The 17,303-nt window shown below is 43.7% G+C and overlaps 1 protein-coding gene across 1 annotated transcript in view; it reads right to left on the bottom strand.

Annotated features, from left to right (window-relative positions):
- The window catches only part of GRIK5 (glutamate ionotropic receptor kainate type subunit 5), a 153,272-nt gene that overhangs the window by 113,999 nt on the left and 21,970 nt on the right, over positions 1-17,303 (bottom strand). The window contains exon 2 of the mRNA XM_044278726.1: positions 7,130-7,294. Within this exon, the coding sequence (XP_044134661.1) occupies positions 7,130-7,294 (165 nt within the window). The remainder of the gene's footprint in view (positions 1-7,129; positions 7,295-17,303) is intronic.

Genomic DNA, 17,303 nt, shown 5'->3' with positions numbered 1-17,303 from the left:
TTAATTTATTCATTTGCTTCCTAAATGCAAAATTAAGCAACTTTCTAAACAGTCTTCTTTATAATATTCCTTCTGCAGAGTGTGTGTAAGTCCTTCACCTAGCTTCTGGCGCTGCTGAATCTGACATCCATCCGTCAGAGCTCTGCTCCTGTTAGTGACACCTCTCTCTGCTCTCCCCCACCATTCCTTCAGTGGAAGGGGCAGGTGTTATACACAGCAAATGAGAGTGTGAAAAGAAGGAGGTCCAAGGAGGGCAGATGACACAGGCTATAGATAGAGGAGAAGCACATATTCTGTACTCAAGCAGAGCAACCATTGCAAACTCTGTATAGGTAGGAGATGACACACTCTTCTCCATCAGCGTACAAGGCAGAGGAGATCACTTCTGAGTTTTAGAAAGGAAAGTATGTCCAGGAAGGAAGGTGTTCTGATACATGACAGCTAGCGAAGACTGCAGCATCCTGGACACACAGGGAGGCACCCCCACATGAGAAAAGTCAGAAATTAAAAGCAGGTTGTAAACGGAGTATCAAAAAGTCTGAAAATCAATGACGGAATGAAGATTTCTATAACTTCGTGCAACTTGTTTTTTGCTCACAGTCACCACAAACCTATGTACAAAGTGTTCCCAAACCCTGTCAGTGGCATCCATAGCCTAATATAGAACATTCATAAACCTACCTATACAATCCCTGTGGTCGGATTATGTTGATTGAAGTTGGTGGCTTCCATCATTCAACCCTCCACTACCAGGTTTATAGCACTTTGGTGACTGGATTTGGAACCCCCGGAGTATAAATATTGGGGAAACCTTCTTACAATTCACATGAACTGAGGAGGAAGCTAAGAGGAGTGGTGAAATGTCTTTAGGATTTTGGAGACCAGAACATCTTGACTATTAAGACTAGGATTATTGGAGAAACTTCCATTCTTAACTATATATTCTGGCATGTACCTACAGGGGGTAGAGTTGTACCTCAGTCCTGTAGAGGACTATATGTTGCACAGGTTGACACCAGGACTATCACATCCAGTACGACTCTTGCATCAGGACCCCGGAGCCTCAAGCAACATCGATGTGGTTGTTGCCTAACACGCTGAGGGGAGACGACCACTTTATGAGCATCATTCACTCATTATCTGCAGTGTTATAGAGTTAAAAATAATTATTATTCCACTTTTTCCTTCTTTAATGAGCTTCCATGATTTACTTATATGGGACGCACAACAGCGGTTTCCTGATGCCTTATATCGGAAATGTTCAGGACATATACCCCGAGATAACGACTGTGATCACAGAGAGAGGTGACAACCAGGACTTTGTGGTGTAATTAAAGCTCATATCTCAGGCAATGGTTCCTGCTATTCTCTGATCAAGGGATCCTTCTAAAATTGGGTCATAGGGCAAGTGTGCACAGGGCCCGGCCATGACCAACTGTCTCTTCTGCCAACAGGAACTATTTTAGGTCTTCATTCAAACCAAGTATTGTTGTGACCAGTGCTAAATGGAAGATGCAAGTGACAGCACTGAAATTGAAGACGGCTACACTGGAAAAGATCAGAGATGATCGGAAACCTAAATAATAAAGTCTCCATCGTCCCAAAAGATCAAATCCTCCAAGTCCTTGAGCAGTTGTCTTGTCCATTACAACAACTACCTAGATCACGTTCCATCTGTTCTTAAGACATGGACAGAAAAGCCATGGGGAAGTTTCTGCATTAGTAGGCAGAGTCTGGGGAATGACTCTGTGAGAATATCAGAAGTGAGATCAACTGGACTTGTATCATGTCTTGTCATCCGACTGGTGACTCATGCTTCAGTCAGCATAACTTGTTTATCATTATCAACACAAGGTCTAGGATTGCAGGGAGGTACCATATTGATTTCTACGACTGAAGCTATTAGCTGTGATTAATCTGCCTCTGGAGAGGGTTAGAACAGGTGCGGTAAGTTTATGCCCAGGTCTGCTGCCTTGGTTCATCAGGTAGTCAACTGGATAAAGTTGAACCTTGATACTGGTGCTGTCCCTGGAGTGATATACATCGGGGCAAGTTTATATAAACCAAATCCCTTTATTTATTCTTCTCAATACGTTTTGAGAGCAAATGTGTTGACAATGATCGATAGAGGAAGCTGCTTTATATCAGCCTGTTTTCATCAATATCGTTCCAGGGACAGTGTCAGTATCAAGGGTCAACTTTTGATTTACTTGCTGATGCAGTTGTAAGTGGCAGACAATAGCTGCTTGCAAACTCTGAGGGAGGTGTTACGGACTTAAAGGGGTTGTCCACAGGATGAATGCCCCATCCATGCTCATTATTAGCCATATGGATGTGATCACGTGGACTCCCTCATTTAGCATCGCCTGTATGAGCCTCCCATTTTGGTAGATTCATTATCTAAAGTCAAAATCACCAATTTTCTTAAGCTTCCAGTAGTCAAGATCATGGCTGGTGATGTTTTTTCATAGGAAGTTTTGTGTATTCCTCCATTTTTCCCTGGCTGATCCCTGTTTAATGGGAAACTGTATAAAAGCCATTGTAGTTCCCAGCTGAAGATGATGTCTTATGACACTGCTATATCTTGGAGCTCTCTCCGCTACAATGTGCCTGGGCAACAATCCAAGTGCGTACTGGGTGCAACTCTCTGCATTCGTCCAAACTGCCGCCTGTAGAAGGTGTCTGGTCATAGCGACTGCTCAATGCCAGTAAAGCGCTGCGTGCTGCCGCACAGGGCACAGTCTGCAGCCTCTCCTGTGCCTTTTCCTTAGACTGTGCAGAATGACAAATAATCTTTCAAACTACAGAAGTTGAGAGATGTCATGAGATCACCATAACGTGATGCCTGGGTAAGACATTGTGGGCCATGTCTTACCCAGCTCTCAGGTAACCCGTGATTCCTAACACACTTTAAGCACCTGTCACATTGCACCATGCCTCCAGGCCAGCCTATAGTGTCCTACAGAAACAAGACCACCCATGGCCATCTCCATGGCTGATTGTTCATAGTCTATGAGTATCTACTGTTCACAGGTAAATGGTCCTAATAATCCAACCAGGCTGACCTTTTGGTGCCCTAGCGTTTCTTCTCGTGTGCAGTCCTCAGTGCAGTCCTTTGACAGACGTGAATGTAGCATTGCTGCCCTCGCTCCCTCCATGTTGGTGGCTGCAATGAATCGTCCTCCACTTCTTGTTTCTCTGTACAGTAAATCAGTTTATTGCAGCTCCTGGCGCCTTTTTATCTCTCTTAAATTAATAAGAAAAGAGGCTGAAGCGTCCCGCGAGTGACTCCCAAAGGATGAAATGAAGGTCTTTCCAGGATGCCCGTAGTGAAGATGGTAGATGCGTGCCATCTCCATTAACTGGGTCTGGAGTGTCATGGAGGAGCCTGAAGGGAATTCATGTGCTCTAAAAACATAGAGGAACGCCATCTGCTCCCCTCACACCAATTCACAGTGAAATCCATCACTTCACCTCAGAGGATTTATTCATGGAGAAACAGAAATACCAACGCTGGTTATAGATTCTCCATCTAGTCGGCACTTACCCACTACACTTCTACTGACCCTGGAAAATGCGAGGCACAGTATTTGCACTGCACTTATTAACAATTAGCCTGTTCAGCTCGTCACATTTGCCATCTTCTATAAACAGTGCTTATTAAAACTTCAAATTTTTTCTTCAGCATGACCCCAGCTCACTCTCGCCGTTCCATCGATCAATGATTCTGTGTGTCTGCTCCCGGCGGCATGCACAACCACTGAGCATGCACATTCACTAATAGACTCGCTCCTAATACATCGTCGTCAGCGATAGATTACTATTAGGACTCTATCGTTCACACTCCTATCCCCCGACATGTCTCGTCAGGAGGTTTATAATGTCACGCTTCAGTGGTGGTGGGGGGGAAGGGACCCACACCGAACGTAGGAGGGAAAGGGGTGAGGGGAAAAGGCCTGGAAACTAGGGAAAGGAGCAGGCCACCTCCAAGAGAAACCCTAATTAAAGTCCTGACTGAATGCAAGTATGAACTAACCCCAAAGGTAGTACTAAAGTCCTAACTCACCCATCACCCCACCGGCACAGCACAAAAGCAGCGACGGCCACCGTCCAGCACCGCATAATGTGAATAGGTGCAAAGAGCTCACCTGTTCACAGGCTCTCAGGAACTCCAACTGAGAAGGGTTAATTAATTCCTACCACCTCTCAGTTGGAGTTCCTGAGAGCCTGTGAACAGGTGAGGTCTTTGCACCTATTCACATTATGCGGTGCTGGACGGTGGCTGTCGCTGCTTTTGTGCTGTGCCGGTGGGGTGATGGGGCCCAGGGCCTAGGTGGCTTTTTGCTGCACAGTGAGGGCGCTGTGTGGCTGCTGGGTCCCATTGCCTGCTGGAGCGGTGTGGGGACGCGATGGTCGCCGCACGGTGCCGTGCCAAAGTTAGAGTAGGCTCCCACTTGATAGAGGCGACCTTGTCGCGGTAAGTGGGCCTATGCTTTTTGATCAAACTGTATACTAATGCCTCCTAATAGTGCACAGCAATAGATTGATAATAGTGCTGCAGAGCCTTGTCTTATCATGCTGATATTTAATAAGTTTGGTATATCAAAAGCATAGCTATGAGGATGTGCGATTTAGATTCTCTCTCAAATTTTAACACCTCCAAGAGAAACCCTAATTAAAGTCCTGACTGACTGCAAGTATGAACTGACCCCGAAGGAAGCACCAAAGTCCTAACTCACCCTGTAGTACCCTTGAACTAAAGTCAGGACAAGAGACAACCTGTTCTTCTAAACAGTAGGACGAACAGGAGTCTCCCTCAGGCCTAAACACTATGACAGGGAAGAGAGCAACACAAGAAAACCAACAAACACTGGTAAGCGTCATTGTCTGGATTAGAAAGCCTCCTCTCTGGCGTGTCTCACTTTGACCGCCTGCACTTCCTCAGGAGCGCGCTCAGTGGTTGTGCACACGGCTGTCACTCAGGGAGCAGACACACAAAATCAGTGATCGATGAAAAGGCGAGAGTAACCTGGGGTTGATGAATAATAATGGCGCTCTAATAAACTCTATACAGAAAGAGACAGATGTGAAGAGAGGTAACAGAACAGGCTAAGTGCACTCAGCCACTTCACATTATCTCACCGATCCACCATGTATATTAGATAGACGGTGAGAATTTTAGAATTATAATAGGTTCTTAAACAAAGATAAGGCACCCGGGACCCACTAAAATCTATGAGGGTTACAGAGACCTCCATGCGGGATATCTGAGCAGGGTTGTCATGCCATGCTTTCCCTCGTTAGGACCTGTTAGTTGCAAAAAGCAAGATTTTACTTTCTGTGAGGCTGAAGTTCTGCGTTCTCTCAAGATGTCCACCACTATGAAATGTCCAGTGGTACTTGTTGAAGTTCCTCCTCGGGGGCTGGGTCCACACCGTGTTAGACTGTCTGATTTCATCCACTAAAAGTCTTAGTCCTGATGGTACCACTGGGTAACCCACTAATGTGACTCTCCAGCTCACCCTGATCAGCTCTGGGGTGGCAGCGACCCCTCTGTGCACTGGAGTCTCTTGGTTTATGAATAGATTCAGTGCCTCTCTAATGTCTCTCGGGGCCCACATCTCCACCAGGGGTCCCGCACAGCCCCACTTACACTTACTTAGCTCAGGAGCCTGTCCTTGCAGCTTCTCTAAACTCCAAATTAGACCCATACGAGGTGATGTCCCACTTTAGGTGCCAACTAACGTTCCCTATATCTCTACCTCTCCACACAATTCCCATAAATGTCATCATAGGGTTCCTCATCGATGGAGACTCAATGTATGACTAGCCTTCTGTGGAATGGTGCCCAAGGTCGCCCGTCCTTATTTGGAGACCAACCACCTAACAACTACCCTCATTCTTGCCCTCTCCAAGAGAGTCACTATCCACCATTACAGAAACCATCACGGTGAATTGTTTCCAAACCATAAAAACCCAACACACGTGTCTGTAATACAGGTGTACGCCCCAGGGACAGACCGTCACGTATGCAGGGCCGCCACTCCATCTCTGGGAGTAATGGGGCGACCCTTGTATCTGCCGGACACTGAGTGTTAATTTTAGTACCCAGATGGAAGAAACTGTGGATGTGGAGGTCCTGTAGGGTCTTATAGGCGGGATTATTCGATGCCACTGTTTTGGGCCCCTCTACTGTACAACTGAAAAAACAGCACAATTCCGCCGTTGTTTTTAGGGCGTTCACTGTGCAGCGACGGGTTCCCTTTATTCTGCGGTTAGGATGTTTTATATGGTTTATATAGTTATTAAACTAACGTTGTGCCTCCATAGTCTGACACCCAGAATGGAGCTGTGTGAGGCTGTTTTTTTTTTGGGGGGGGGGGGGCAATCTGTTGTTTTCTATTGATACCATTTTGGGGTACATGCCACCTTTTGGTCAATATTTATTCAGTGTATTTTTTGGAGGTGAGGTGACCGTGCAGGTCAAATAATGGGCTAATGTACAGTTCAGTCGCTACAAACGCGGTGACAACACTTATGTTTATTATCTTTTAATGTATGTGAAATGGGAAAAAGGAGATTTGATGTTTTAATATTGTCTTTTAGATATTTCTAAAATGTTCACTTTTTTCGTCCCTTTAGGGGATGGAAACCTGCGTTCTATTTCGTGTACCGTACACTGGTACCATACACTGGTATACTCCTGTATTACATCCAGAGGCAGGGTGCTTTAGCAGCCAGGACATTGCGGGGCCCTTCAGCAGACCTCCAGCAGACCTTCAGAGCTTGTGGAGTCCCCCTTCCCTCTAACCACCGGCATCTGAAGGTGTAAACTACCCGAACCTGAGTTATCTCCAAGGGGCTTAACGAAGGGTTAAACAGACTTTCCAGCAAAAGAGTGCGTCCTGAGACTATTTCTTCGCTTTTACAGACATTTCCTCCCAGAAGTACAGGGCAGATTCCATCCAGAATTTGCCATGATTTCTATATGGGTAGGGTACAGTATGGGCCATAGGTTCCTGTAGGCGCCATATTAAGGCTTCATACACCTCTGGGTATAATACGCGCTGCCGTTAGGGAAGGGCCGATCAAGAGTTGTCTCTTTACAGGCATGATATTGAGCACTCACTTGTATCTGTAGTCTCGTACTGGCTGTCTCTTTGCAGCTCAAAGATCTCCACCTCCACACGACCGCTGGATGATCCTTGTGTGTGGCTGTTAATGTGTTCTCGAGCAAGGGCCAACGCCAACCGCTCGCCCCGACCACAAACAGTCTGATCGTCAAGAATTGCAGCTGTGAAGGAAGAAAGAAATGCACAATTACTGACAGTCAGAGTACCAGGGATCTGGACACAAGATGCTACCACACAGGTGGAAATATTTAAAAGGGTTCTTAAACATTGATGGTCTACATTCTTAGATGTCTAATCTTCAGGTGTCTAACCTCCTGTAGACCAGAATGAAGGAGCCATAGCACAGCGCCTCCTCTCTACAGCTGGCTGTGCCTGGAATTGGACCATATCCCACGCAGGAGAACGGCACTATAGACAAGCCACTGTGTGCGCAATAATGAGCAGGTGCACCGCAGCCCCTTCATGCTGATGATGGGCGAGGGTTCTGGGGACCTGACTCCACCGATCAGACATTGATGGTCCATCCTAAGAATGGCCACAGACATGAGATAACTGGAGCCAGAAGAGACAATTTCCCATGATTATCTGCCATCATATATGCATTATTCCTATCCATGTGGTGGCCCTGGCCAAATCTAGAGTCAGATCGCCTGCTTCAGAGAGCAGGGGTCTTCAGGAATTAAAAACAGACAAGGCCCCGATCTTGTCCAAGGCCGTGTCTCTGGAATTGCCCTTTAATAACATGATGAAGAAAGAGGATAGTCCACAATCGGAACGAAAACTGACCCAAAAAAATCCTCAAAACACCAAATAAAAGTTAACAGAAATCATGGGCCACACGGCAAAGTTCAGAATAAACACATTTTTGATTTATGTATAATTTTGCATCATTACATTTTTTTGTAATTACTAAACAAATGATACTTGAATGAAACCCCCTTACAATGTCGTGGTATATATGATCATATAGAGATGTCTGTAGATACCAGTCCATTATCGATGGGAAGGATACCAGCGAGGTTTAGTCAGAGAAAATCCTTCCATTGACCTTAGCTAAGCCTGTGGCTGAACTGGTAAGGTTTCTGCCTCCCATACAGAAGGACCTAGGTTCAAGTTCATGCAGGGATAAGCTGGAAAAATATAAAAGTTAAACATACTCCCTTCATGTTGGCGGGCTAGGACAACTCACAAGCCCCATAGCGACCATGTAGCCTGCCTCCAATAACTGTAGGCCACTTGTGTGTGGTCAGATAAGGGACTGTTTCAGTTTACAGGACCATGTTCTCGTATAGGACTAAGGAACAGATTGCGTCTGTATATGAGATTCCACCACATGGGACTAACGATGACAATTACATCAGAGACGCATCAAAAAGATGGAAAAAGGCCGGCAGAAGTGTAAACCAAGCTAAACACAGTGCTGCTCACCATTGTTGGCACCCCTTCATCTTTTTCATAGACTGTACAATATCTTCAGAAATAAATGGAAATGTACAAAAAGTTCTATCCTCATGATTTTTTAATTAGTGGTCCAAGAGTAATACAACAATAAAAAATGTTTTTCCAACTTAAATAAACAGAATAAACAGCATGTGCAAAAATAAAGCCCCCCCCCTAATTAATACTTGGTTGCACACCCTTTGGCATTGAGGACAGCCTCGTTTCCTGTAGCCATCTAGAAGCTTCTAGAACTTCTCATCTGGGATTTTCTCCACTCTTCCTTGCAGTTTGTTCAAGCTCTTGAATGTTTGCAGGGTTCTTTTTCCCAATGGCAGATTTCAGCTCACCCCAAAGATTCATTGCTGGTCCATTTTTTTTCTTTTTTAACCATTCCTATGTTCTTTTGGATGTGTGCTTTGGGTCCTTGTCTTGCTGGAGGACCCATGAGCTTCAACTCAAACCAAGTTTTCTTACACTGGGTAGGACATTTCACTCTAAAATCTCTTGATAATTCTCTGATTTCATGATTCCTGTGATACGGTCAAGGCCTCCAGTCCCAGACGCAGCAGAGCAACCACACAGCATTATGGATCCTCCACCAAGGCCTCCAGTCCCAGAAGCAGCGGAGCAACCCCACAGCTTAACTGTTGGTAGGGGGTTCTTTTCGTTATAAGCTTCATTGCGGCATCTGTAAACAAACTGTTGCTTTGCCAAAAAGCTCGAAAGAACATTTTCCCAGAAGAATTGTGGCTTGTCAAGGTAATCTTTGGCAAAGATCAGTCGTTCCTTTCTATGTCTTTTCTTCACCAATGGTTTCTTCCTTGGCCTTCGCCCATAAAGCTCTGCTTGGTTTAGTGTGCGGCGTATGATACTGGTTGAAACCTTGACCTCAGACTACTCCAGGTTGGCCTCCAGGTCTTTGGTGTTTTTTCCACCATTCACACCAACCTTTTGAAGACGTCTCTTGTCAATTTTCCTCTTTCCCCCACGTCCAGGGAGGTTCTCGATGGTTCCATGCTTGGCAAGCTTCTTAATAACATTGCGCGCTGTTGATACCGGGATACCAAGGTCTTTGGAGAGGGCCTTATATCCTTTGGAAGTCTTGTGTTTGCTAATAATAGCAGGTCTGATGTCCTCAGACAGCTCCTTTGCCTTCACTATTGTGACAAAGGAACAGGGCCTAACGTGTGGCTTTTTTAAACACTGAAGTCATCAGTCATTGGCTAATTCATGTCACATGGGCACCAACAATTTATCACAGGTGATTCTCATTTGTGATTTACCACAGGCGAGTCAAAATGTGTTTCCATACTAGTTACATATAAAGGAGCCGATACCGGCGTCACATCGAGCTTTAGGGTTTTCTATTTCTCACTCCCAATGTTTTTTGTTTTAAATTGTTGTTTATCCTTTGCTCTTTTGTATTAAACATGAGGAGATATTCCACATTCTGGACTTAAACTTCATGGGTGCCAACAACCACGAGGAGGACCGTAATAACTGATCCTACATTCCCACAATACCAAGAACATTTTACCAGAGGATGAGAAACGAGTGCATGACAAAGGTGCACTATAACAAAGGATACGAAAAAGCATTATACCAAAGAATACTAGTATTAGTGAAATTACTGATGACTAGTATTGGATAATGATATCACTAATGACTAGTATTAGTGATATTACTGATGACTAGTATTAGATAATGATATCACTGATGACTAGTATTTGTGATATTAGCGATGACAAGAATTAGATAATAGTATTACTGATAACTAGTATTAGTGATATTACTGATGACTAGTATTAGTGATATTACTGATGACTAGTATTATATAGTGATATTATTTATGACTACTATTAGTGAAATCCTTGATGAGTAGTATTAGTGATATTTATGATGACTAGTATTATATAGTGATATTACTCATGACTAGTATTATATAGTGATATTACTGATGACTAGTATTAGTGATATTACTGATATTATTGATGACTAGTGACTAGTATTAGTGATATTCCTGATGAGTGGTATTAGTGATATTTATGATGACTAGTATTAATGATATTACGAATGACTAATATTAGTAATATTACTGATGACTAGTGTTAGTTAGTGTTATCACTGATGACTAGCATAAGTGTTACTACAGATGACTAGTATTAGTGATATCACTGATCACTATTATTATATAGTGATATCACTGATCGCTAGTATTAGTGATATTATTGATGACTAGTATTAGTGTTATTTCTGATGACTAGTATTAGATAATGCCACTGATGACTAGTATTAGTGATATTACTGATGACTAGTATTAGTGATATTTCTGATGACTAGTATTATATTACTGATGGCTAGTATTAGTGATATTACTGATGACTAGTATTAGTGATATTTCTGATGACTAACATTATATAGTGATATTACTGATGACTAGTATTATATAGTGATATTTCTGATGACTAGTATTGTATAGTGATATTACTGATGAGTAGTATTAGTGTTATTACTGATGACTAGTATTAGTTTTATTACTGATGACTAATATTAGTGTTATTACAGATGATTAGTATTAGGGATATTACTAATGACTAGTATTAGTGATATTACTGATAACTAGTATTAGTGATATTACTGATAACTAGTATTAGTGATATTACTTATAACTAGTATTGGTTAGTGATATTACAGATGACTAGTATTAGTGATATAACTGATGACTAGTATTATATAGTGATATCACTGATGACTAGTATTAGTGATATTACTAATGACTAGTATTAGTGATATTACTGAAGACTAATATTAGTGATAATACTAATGAATAGTATTAGTGATAATACTGATGACTAGTGTTGATTAGTGGTATCACTGATGACTAGTGTTGGTCAGTAATAATACTGTTGACTAGTATTAGTGATAATACTGATGACTAGTATTAGTGGTATCACTGATGACTATTGTTGGTGAGTAATAATACTCTTGACTAGTATTAGTGATAATACTGATGACTAGTATTAGTGGTATTACTGCTGACTAGTGTTGGTCAGTAATAATACTGTTGACTAGTATTAGTGATAATACTGATGACTAGTATTAGTGGTATCACTGATGACTAGTGTTGGTCAGTAATAATACTGTTGACTAGTATTAGTGATAATACTGATGACTAGTATTAGTGGTATCACTGATGACTAGTGTTGGTCAGTAATAATACTGTTGACTAGTATTAGTGATAATACTGATGACTAGTATTAGTGGTATCACTGATGACTAGTGTTGGTCAGTAATAATACTGTTGACTAGTATTAGTGATAATACTGATGACTAGTATTAGTGGTATCACTGATGACTATTGTTGGTGAGTAATAATACTCTTGACTAGTATTAGTGATAATACTGATGACTAGTATTAGTGGTATTACTGCTGACTAGTGTTGGTCAGTAATAATACTGTTGACTAGTATTAGTGATAATACTGATGACTAGTATTAGTGGTATCACTGATGACTAGTGTTGGTCAGTAATAATACTGTTGACTAGTATTAGTGATAATACTGATGACTAGTATTAGTGGTATCACTGATGACTAGTGTTGGTCAGTAATAATACTGATGACTAGTATTAGTGGTATCACTGATGGCTAGCACTCCATATTGTGCTGTTGTCTCTACACACGCGGCTGTTATCTCCAGTGTCCGGTGATGTGTTGCGGCATCGAGGTGCGGTTATCAGTTCTTCATCAATAGAACCGTGTGCACATTTGCAGCAGTTTTTGCTGCTGTTATAATGCTGGACCAGGCTGGTGGTGGCCATCATGGCTGCAGGACGCGCTTGGATCTGGATGACTCCTCTGCTGCCGTCCGTCTCCAGCTAAAAAATGTCATAGAGAATCCATCGCCACTCCGGGACCGGAAGACATTTGTTCCCTTTGGTTTTTGTTTTATTTGAAGGCGGGGCAGAGATCATAAGAGGCGGGGTTACAAATCCGAAATACGCAAGTCTTTCTTGAATAGTGAACCCTGTAGAAATGTTGGGGGTCATTACCGGTGGCTCCGGCAGAAGTAGAACAACGAGTCCATCAGAAGAGACGACACAATAATGCGGAGGTGATGAGGCATAAATCCTGGGGGCGTCCTGTCTAGGGGGATCTATACATTACAGCGCGGACTCGGTGGACCGCAGAGCCAGTGCTCGGAATACAAAACAGCGCAATTTCTATGCAGATCAGTAAGGCATAAAGGTAGAAGCAGCGGAGCCGCGTGCAATTATCATCAAAGGTCCACTGCGGGAGCAGAAACGGCAGAGACTGGAGGCGGAAAGCCGAGAGGCCGCGGTTATCAGATCCATGAACGGACAGACCCAGGGAACTCGCCAAAGACGCCGTTAAAAGAAAACAGTGAACATTCAGTGAGGCTCAGGACATGGAGGAGAACAGGCATCGCCATGCTGACAGTCTCCACCATAGCTAATACTCCAGGACTGGCGCTCATCACCTTCCCAGTCACTGACCCCCACCATAGCGTCAGCCATTACAGATTCACGACCACTGTCAAGATCTCTGCATGCTGTCAATCAGTACCTTCGCTCCTCCTGTCCTGTTTACCACAGGGGTGCAGCTATAGGGGGCACAACGGTCAGGAGTAATTCTTCACCATTCCTCTTTACAGAACTGTTTCAGTTCAGCAATGTTCTCGGGATGTCTGGTGTGAATCGCTTTCTTGAGGTCCTGCCACAGCATCTCCATGGGGTTGAGGTCAGGACTCTGACTGGGCCTCTCCAGAAGGCGGATTCTCTTCTGTTTACGCCATTCTGTTGTTGATTTACTTCTATGCTTTGGGTCGTTGTCCTGTTGCAGCATCTTCTGTTGAGCTTCAGCTGGTGGACAGAAGGCCTTAAGTTCTCCTGCAAAATGTCTTGATAAACTTGGGAATTCATTTTTCCTTCAATGATAGCAATCCGTCCAGGCCCTGACGCAGCAAAGCAGCCCCAGACCATGATGCCCCCACCACCATACCTCACAGTTGGGATGAGGTTTTGAGGTTGGCGCGCTGTGCCTCTTTTTCTCCGCACATAGTGTTGTGTGTTTCTTCCAAACTCCACTTTGGTCTTATCCGTCCACAGAATATTTTGCCAGTGCTGCTGTGGAACATCCAGGTGCTCTTGTGCAAACTGTAAACGTGCAGCAATGTGTTTTTGGACAGCAGTGGCTTCCTCTGTGGTGTCCTCCCATGAAATCCATTCTTGTTTAGTGTTTTACGTATCGTAGATTTGCTGACAGGGATGTTATCATATGCCAGAGACTTGTGTAAGTCTTTAGCTGACACTCTAGGATTCTTCTTCACCTCATTGAGCAGTCTGCGCTGTGCTCTTGCAGTCATCTTTACAGGACGGCCGCTCCTAGGGAGAGTAGCAGCAGTGCTGAACGTCCTCCATTTATAGACCATGTGTCTTACCATGGACTGATGAACAGCAAGGCTTTTGGAGATACTTTTATAACCCTTTCCAGCTTTATGCAAGTCAACAATTCTTAATCGTAGGTCTTCTGAGAGCTCTTTTGTGCGAGGCATCATTCACATCAGGCAATGCTTCTTGTGAAAAGCAAACCCAGAACTGGTGTGTTTTATAGGGCAGGGCAGCTGTAACCAACACCTCCAATCTCATCTCATTGACTGGACTCCAGTTGGCCGACACCTCACTCCAATTAGCTCTTGGAGATGTCATTAGTCTAGGGGGTCACATACTTTCTCCACCTGCACTGTGAATGGTTACATGGTGTGTTCAATAACAACATGGTAACATTTAACTCTTTGTGTGTTATTAGGTTAAGCCGACTGTGATTGTCTATTGTTGTGACTGAGATGAAGATCAGATCACATTTTATCACCAATTTGTGCAGAAATCCAGATCATTCCAAAGGGTTCACATACTTTTTCTTGCAACTGTATATGGCCCCATGTATAACCCCGTGTATAGCCCTATATATAGCCCATGTATAACCCCATGTATGGCCCTACATATGGTCCCATGTATAACCCCATGTATAGCCCTATATATGGTCCCATGTATAACCCCATGTATAGCCGTATATATGGTCCCATGTATTACCCCATGTATAGCCGTATATATGGTCCCATGTATAACCCCATGTATAGCCCTATATATGGCCCCATGTATAACCCCGTGTATAGCCCTATATATGGCCCCATGTATAACCCCATGTATAGCCCTATATATGGTCCCATGTATAACCCCTTGTATAGTCCTATATATTGTCTCATGTATAACCCCGTGTATAGCCCTATATATGGCCCCATGTATAACCTTGTGTATAGCCCTATATATGGCCCCATGTATAACCCCGTGTATAGCCCTATATATGGCCCCATGTATAACCCCGTGTATAGCCCTATATATGGCCCCATGTATAACCCCATGTATAGCCCTATATATGGCCCCATGTATAACCCCGTGTATAGCCCTATATATGTTCCCATATATAACCCCATGTATAGCCCTATATATGTTCCCATGTATAACCCCGTGTATAGCCCTATATATGGCCCCATGTATAACCCCATGTATAGCCCTATATATGGACCCATGTATAACCCTGTGTATAGCCCTATATATGGACCCATGTATAACCCCGTGTATAGCCCTATATATGTTCCCATGTATAGCCCCGTGTATAGCCCTATATATGTTCCCATGTATAGCCCCGTGTATAGCCCTATATATGTTCCCATGTATAGCCCCGTGTATAGCCCTATATATGGCCCCATGTATAACCCTGTGTATAGCCCTATATATGGCCCCATGTATAACCCTGTGTATAGTCCTATATATGGCCCCATGTATAACCCTGTGTATAGCCCTATATATGGCCCCATGTATAACCCTGTGTATAGTCCTATATATGGTCCCATGTATAACCCCGTGTATAGCCCTATATATGGCCCCATGTATAACCCCCGTGTATAGCCCTATATATGGCCCCATGTATAACCCCATGTATAGCCCTATATATGGCCCCATGTATAACCCCGTGTATAGCCCTATATATGGTCCCATGTATAGCCCCGTGTATAGCCCTATATATGGCCCCATGTATAACCCCGTGTATAGCCCTATATATGGCCCCATGTATAACCCCGTGTATAGCCCTATATATGGCCCCATGTATAACCCCGTGTATAGCCCTATATATGGCCCCATGTATAGCCCTATATATGTTCCCATGTATAGCCCCGTGTATAGCCCTATATATGTTCCCATGTATAGCCCCGTGTATAGCCCTATATATGTTCCCATGTATAGCCCCGTGTATAGCCCTATATATGTTCCCATGTATAGCCCCGTGTATAGCCCTATATATGGCCCCATGTATAGGCCCATGTATAGCCAGCACGACGTGGAGGCCTCACTGCGAGGCAGCTGGATGCGGGGATGATGCACTGGATAATTAAGACCAGAATTTCGCTCTTCTCAAGGTTATTAGAAGTCCTGTCTCCGATCCTCTGATTCTCGTTACTGATCAAATGATGCAAAACCGAGACCTTTAGCGAGTTCCAACTTCAGTGTTTTTGAAAGCCCAAACAATGAAGGTAAATTAGCGGAATGAGTCACGGATCAGACACTGAGGTCTCGCTGGTGTCCAGACGGAGTGAACATTACTGCGAGCAGAGCCCGGCACACCGTGAAGAGGCCGCACACCCTGTCTGCAGAAGGGTTTGCCCTTTTGCTGTCCTCCTGACAGTTTCTAAACTTCATTATTTGTCCTCAGGCTCCAATATTACACTGAAGAACATGGAAGTCTGGATACAGGCCCAGGAGATGCACCAACAGGCGAAAGCCATCCTGTTCTGCAGCATCCAGGTCCAAGGGGCCGTCTGTAATGTCTGTGATATACACTGACTATATTACAATACTCTTACTCCAGAGCTGCACTCACTATTCTGCTGGAGCAGTCACTATGTACATTCATTACTTATCCTGAGTTACATCCTGTATTATACCCCAGAGCTGCACTCACTATTCTGCTGGTGCAGTCACTGTGTACATACATTACTCATCCTGTACTGATCCTGAGTTACATCCTGTATTATACCCCAGAGCTGCACTCACTATTCTGCTGGTGCAGTCACTGTGTACATACATTACTCATCCTGTACTGATCCTGTATTATACTCCAGAGCTGCACTCACTATTCTGCTGGTGCAGTTACTGTGCACATACATTACTTATCCTGTACTGACCCTGAGTTACATCCTGTATTATACTCCAGAGCTGCACTCACTATTCTGCTGGTGCCGTCACTGTGTACATACATTACTTATCCTGTACTGATCCTGAGTTACATCCTGTATTATACTCCAGAGCTGCACTCACTATTCTGCTGGTGCAGTCACTGTGTACATACATTACTTATCCTGTACTGATCCTGAGTTACATCCTGTATTATACCCCAGAGCTGCACTCACTATTCTGCTGGTGCAGTCACTGTGTACATACATTACTCATCCTGTACTGATCCTGTATTATACTCCAGAGCTGCACTCACTATTCTGCTGGTGCAGTCACTGTGTACATACATTACTTATCCTGTATTATACTCCAGAGCTGCACTCACTATTCTGCTGGTGCAGTCACTGTGCACATACATTACTTATCCTGTACTGATCCTGAGTTACATCCTGTATTATACTCCGGAGCTGCACTCACTAT

This window comes from Bufo gargarizans, chromosome 2 (genome assembly GCF_014858855.1).
Source record: "Bufo gargarizans isolate SCDJY-AF-19 chromosome 2, ASM1485885v1, whole genome shotgun sequence".
Lineage (NCBI taxonomy): Eukaryota > Metazoa > Chordata > Amphibia > Anura > Bufonidae > Bufo > Bufo gargarizans.
Note: the sequence above shows the minus strand (reverse complement) of the source record. Positions and strands in the feature narration are given on the sequence as shown.